Genomic DNA, 5,787 nt, shown 5'->3' with positions numbered 1-5,787 from the left:
GGTGGGTGGGACATAGTTTGTGGGGGGGGGGCTTCAACTCGCCTAGGGCACCAAAATGGCTAGAGCCAGCACTGGTAAGAAACGGTCCTAAATAGGAAACAAACACAAATACACACAGCTACCTTTGTGTGTGTGATTTCATGTTGTTAGATGATGGATGTGTGTGTGTTTGTGTATGTTTACTCGTCTCCTCACACTGCTTGGATTGTTTATTACAAAACAAACACATGATATGCAAACATGGAGGAGCAGGCCTCAGCGATGTGTGCAGGTGTTAAATGGGTCAGTACTGTCCTATATACAAACTGATTTAAAATTATCCCACTGCCGAGGAGGGACTTTACACTTCAGGTTCTGTGTGATTAGTAGGGCATCGATGATTGTTTTATGATCAGTTAGGGTTTGATTGACAGCTTGAATGATTGACAGATAAGCTCAGTCGACATGTCTGTGGTGTGTTTGCACGGCTCACTGTCAGTCAGCACATCTCAGCTGCATCACTAAAGACGTGGATGTTGTTCTGAACAAGCTACAAATTACAGGGAAACATGTCAGCATGACCTGTTTCTATTAAAACCACATGATTCTGTCCACTGGGGGGCGCTGAAAACTTTGTTTTTACCTGAAAGCATCCCCCTTCAGCTACACCCCCCCGCCCCCCACCCAGGTTTAATAACAAAGGCAGTGAGTCATTATTGAAATATTTGTTCCAGGTTTAAAATTTATATTTTATTGTTGGTCTCACACAAACAGAGTTCTGTTTTATATCCAAATTTTTACAGCAGTTATCTGAAGACGAAGGTTGCAGTTGGAGGTAAATTGCTGTATTTRTTTGCACTGATTAATAATTTTTTGACATAATGTGTTGTTGGACACTAAATCAAAAAGTGAAAAGTATCCAGAAAACTCTAAGCAGAATTATAATCACTGTTTTAAAATTTCAGTGAAACAGCATGATGTCTGGATTGATTTTGATTTGTCTGTATGTTTGTATGCATACGGCCCAAATCTTCCCATTTGTCACATGTTTGTGATTTGTTTGTTCAGTGCAGCTTGTTCAGGGCTCAGAAAGAAGACAGTATTACAGATGGATGAATGGAGGAAAGGGTTAATCCTGTCAGCCTCCAGCATCACAGCTGCAGATGTTGTTCAATGAGTAAATAAACTAACAGCAAATATCAATCAGACGTATTTTTAATGTTTCAGCCTGAAGCAGAAACTTATCACTGCAGGTTTTTAAACCAGGAAATCATTTATTTATAGAAACAGACAAGTTTTCTACCCAATCTGTGAGCCATGACACAATGTTGAGTTATTGTTCCTGAATTCTTCATCTCAAAAACTTCAAAATGTTCTGTTGGTTGTTGATTTTGGTTTTAGCTAGCAAGAAGCTAGTTTGGTTACTGGTTTGTAAACTCCATTTGAATTGGTTTAAAAGCCACCTAGCAGACAGCTGTGGGCCAGGTCTGGCAAGGATGGCACTGGTTTTAAGATGGCATGCCACAGCTGGCCTGGTTRTCGTCAGGGGAAGAGTTTAAAACATATTCAAAATTTACCAGAATGTAGAATTTAAGGTAATAGCACTTAATAGAGTATTAATTTAGATTTATTTTGGTCACGTTACAGCTTTACTAGTGACAGCCTGAGAGTGAAGACACATCTATAAAATGTTCATTGCACATGAGAAAGACATGGTCTTTGATTTGATCTGTTCTCCAGAGACATGAAACCTGTGATGTCACTTTCTCACAAAGTTTGATCAGTTATTGGCTGTTTTTAGATTAGTGTCCTAAAAACAAATCTGTCAACTAGTTCTTAAAATGTAAGACTCACAGGAAGTTATTTTTAGACCCGTCTATTTTTTAATCTATTTTCAGTCTCAGACACAAACACAACTGAAGGAGGAGGTCGGACTGGGTTGGGGAGTAAATGATTGTGAGTTTGTGCACTCCGGTTGTGTTTCTGCACTGACAGCACTTCAGGTTGGCTGAAGTCAGAAATCGATGTAAGAAGATTCAGCGCTGGTTTCTTAATGACAGATCGGCTCTGACTGGGCCAGGCTTTTATTTGCCACAATCACTGCAGATCCCAGTCTGCCAGATTACGTTTCATCACAGGTTCTGGATTATCATCTGGATGTACTTACGCTGCTCTTACCTGCTCATATTTAAACACACACACCAGCAAACAATAGTGTGTGTGGTCACAAGGGACATGTGAGGCTGAGGTCATCCTTGGGTGAGCACAGGGCCACTTCCTACAAGCCCTCCTCCTGTCGTCACCACAGACCCTGATCTACAATAAAAGAAGCCCATGGGCCACGCTGAAGGGGGGAGGGGCTTCTGTGTTTAAGGTCAGCCCTGAGAGTCTTGTGCACCTGCAGAAATCACAGTTGTTACTGACCCAGAGGGTGTGTCATGAAGCCTGCACCACATGTGGTCATCTCTCAGAGTAAATCAGAGCCTGCTGCAGAAACTCAGTGGGATCTGAGAAAGTCCTGGTTTCATGAAGCTTCTTTACAAATGAGGTGAATGTGTCAAAGTAAAATGAATTTCTGACTAACAGCTCCAGTTTTTATGGTTGCAGCCTCAGAAAAGATAAATTCACCTCCGGTCCAATAAAACCAATCTGGATGACTTAATGAAAGCAGGATTTTTCCTGCTGATCGGTGCTGGGGAAACATGCAAACCATCATCAGTGTAGAGAGCTCATCCATGTGAACGTTAATGGCCTGAAACACGACTGCGCCTGCCTTCAGTTGTGAATAACGTGTTTTTTCTGCACTTTTAGGTGGACCATGTGGCCCAGGCAAGCTTTCAGGTCGATGCTTTTGGACAAAAATTAATTTTGGACGTGGACTTGAATCGGTGAGTAAATGTAGTTCAGCTCCTCTTTGTCTTGGCTGGCTGATGGCTGAAGTCATGTTTGTGAGTGAACAGGGTTTTAACATCTTAAAAATGATCATTTGATTATTTAAATGTTGACTTACTTCTTGAAATCCAGTGAAACACTAACAGTGGACTCAGTCTTTCATGGAGCCTAACAGATATCGTGGAAACTGAAAATATAGTACAGTAAGGAACAGCATTTTCACAACTTTTCAAGTAAAAACATTAAGAAAATTATCATTTACTAACTGTGCAACATAAATATTAATGTAAATTCAGTTCCATACATGTTTTTAAATACAGTGCACTATGTGACCCTGTGCCCATGCTGTGCCCGCAGCATTTCCTCCTGCTAACAGAGCTGTGTGGCATTTATCTGCTAACTGTTTAGCTCTTCTGTGTTCTTGTTTGGTTCTTACTGCATGATGATGCCACACCAAATGAGCTGCAGGCCTTTTCTGGATCACTTACATTTTTTGTTTTATTTATTTTTTAAATGATTTACAGTTACTCTTAGAATGTAACGCTGCATGGTAATCATGAGGAGTCGCACATCAGTGGCCTAAAAAACACTTTATTACCAAACAGTTGGCTTTGCTAACCACCAACCTGCTATGTAAAAAAACATTTGCAAAAACAAAGTAATTAAACTGGTAAAAAAAGTGTGGAAGCTAACGCTAACCGCTAACTCAGTCTACATGTGTGCTATCCACAGAAATGTCAGAATGTTTTTAGTTATCGGGGCGACTGTGGCAGAGTGGTTACGGTCAGTTGTCCTGTAGCTGCTGGGTTGCCGGTTCGATCCTGGTGGTGGTCAGAGGGTCCAGTGGCGCAGCATGGCAGCTCCTCCTGGGTAGATGTGGCTACATTGTAGCTTATCACCATCAGTGAGTGAAAGTGTGTGAATGAATGAAAACTGTAAAGTATCTGAGTGTCTTGAAAAGCTCTATATAAGACTAAATCATTATTATCATTAAGATTATATAAAACCTTCTGCCACCAAACAGTAAAACAACATTTGAATCAGAAAATGCTAAAGATGCTACATGCAAACAGAAGGTGTATGACACAAACATGCAGCGCTACATTGTGAGGATTGTTGTTGTTTTCGTTAGCAGACTTAAAGCACAACTTCATGTAGTGGAAGCTCATTTTTTATAATGGTTTTAAAGTGATAAAAACTCTAATCCTCTTGACAAAAAGTTTGCTCCTCTTTTAGCTATTAATTAACCAAACTGTGCCCACCACTGCACTTTGAAATGAACTTTTATTTAGCGTAAACACAATTAACATGTTCCAGATCTGAACTTGAGTTTCGTGCTGTTATTCAGAAGCCATTTTTCTGCTCACAGAGCTGTTTACTGCCTGTTTTATGAACACATGGAGACATAAATAAGAGCTGTTGGGCTTCAGGTGTGATTTACAGGCTTCTTCATAACAGGAAGTGATTTACAGTGTCAGACACTGATACTGATCACAGCTGTGATGATGGGAAACAAGCTCCTCCTGCTCCTCATTTCCTCTTTATTGACAATTTATTTCTCCCAAAACTGTCTCCTCACGTCTTTGTCAGGTTGTTCTGACCCACTGGTTGGACACACACCTGCAGGTTGTTCTGACTCACTGGTTGGACACACACCTGCAGGTTGTTCTGACCCACTGGTTGGACACACACCTGGACACACACCTGCAGGTTGTTCTGACTCACTGGTTGGACACACACCTGCAGCAACACTTCATCACGGTGGAAATCGTTCTCTCTCACAGAAATCTTTCATCACAGGACTTCCCAGGTTTACAGCAACATGTTTCTGCTCTCTGAATGATGCATTGGCTGGAATGAATGTGTCACGCATACATCTACACACAAGTTGTCACACGGACACACAATGTTCATTCATCTGTGACACACTGTGGGATGAACGCTAACATCATCTCAGCTGTAGACGGTCCATCTGACTGTCACCTGCAAAACAAATATAAACAACAAACGTCTAGATTCATGAGAACATTAAGAGTAAATCAATCATTGTTGACATAATCTAGAGCCATGCTGTGAAAAATTTAATGAATGGTGATTGTGTGGCAGTTTGTGCTTTGGTCCCAAAGTCATCATTCATCGTACCATGATGATCGCTCAGCCCAACATAATCCTGTGGTTTTATGTTTGTTTTTGAAGTTTAGTTTATTTATGAAATTCAGTCAGTTTTTAGATGGTTTGTTGTGTTTGAAATGACTCAGCCTCCTTATAGGACCAACCAGAGCTCACATTAGACCTGTTGGAAAGTCCTTACACTGGCTATCTTAATTTTAGGGTTGATTAAAAGAAATGATTGTTTTTATTTGTGGCCCTCCACGGCCGAGCACCAGACTGTGTCAAAGAGATGGTTTTGGTTCTGAACCAGGACAATCCTTCTGATCTCTATAGGTTCCTCTGGCAGAACAAGAACTTTTACTAATTCTGCTAGTACAGTAGGCATATGCACCAAGACTGGTGAGCTGCTGGATCATCCATAATCTGGATGCTTTTAAACTAAAACCCATCTGTTTGATCAGGCAGTGTTCTGGTAGCCATCCATCCCAGCACACTGCCGTACAGTCTGGAATTAAAACTGCTTCTTGCTTGTGTAAGAACCCTGCTCTTATGAGATTAATACCAGCTTAATCTCACAAAAGTCATGTTCCACAAGATCTTGCAAGAAATGAAATCAAGAAATAATGAAACACCCCTCTGATCATGAATGAGAAAAGAACTTGTGATCTTGTCAGATTTCTCAAACAAAGTAATTTATTTTAGATATATGACAAGAATAAACATACAAATATTAATAAAAATTATTATATGCATAAAACACAAGTTATAATAACGGCATAAAAATTCCACTCAGAGTTGACAAAA

The 5,787-nt window shown here is 40.4% G+C and overlaps 1 protein-coding gene across 1 annotated transcript in view; it reads left to right on the top strand.

Moving 5' to 3' along the window:
- Nucleotides 1–2,790: 2,790 nt before the first annotated feature.
- The window catches only part of adam22 (ADAM metallopeptidase domain 22), a gene marked incomplete at both ends in the record, with an annotated part of 44,697 nt that continues 41,700 nt past the window's right edge, over nt 2,791–5,787 (top strand). Inside the window, 1 exon segment of the mRNA XM_014033053.1 lies at nt 2,791–2,867. Coding sequence (XP_013888507.1) covers nt 2,791–2,867 — 77 coding nt within the window.

The sequence above is a fragment of the Austrofundulus limnaeus genome, unplaced genomic scaffold, assembly GCF_001266775.1.
Source record: "Austrofundulus limnaeus strain Quisiro unplaced genomic scaffold, Austrofundulus_limnaeus-1.0 Scaffold1611, whole genome shotgun sequence".
Lineage (NCBI taxonomy): Eukaryota > Metazoa > Chordata > Actinopteri > Cyprinodontiformes > Rivulidae > Austrofundulus > Austrofundulus limnaeus.
Note: the sequence above shows the minus strand (reverse complement) of the source record. Positions and strands in the feature narration are given on the sequence as shown.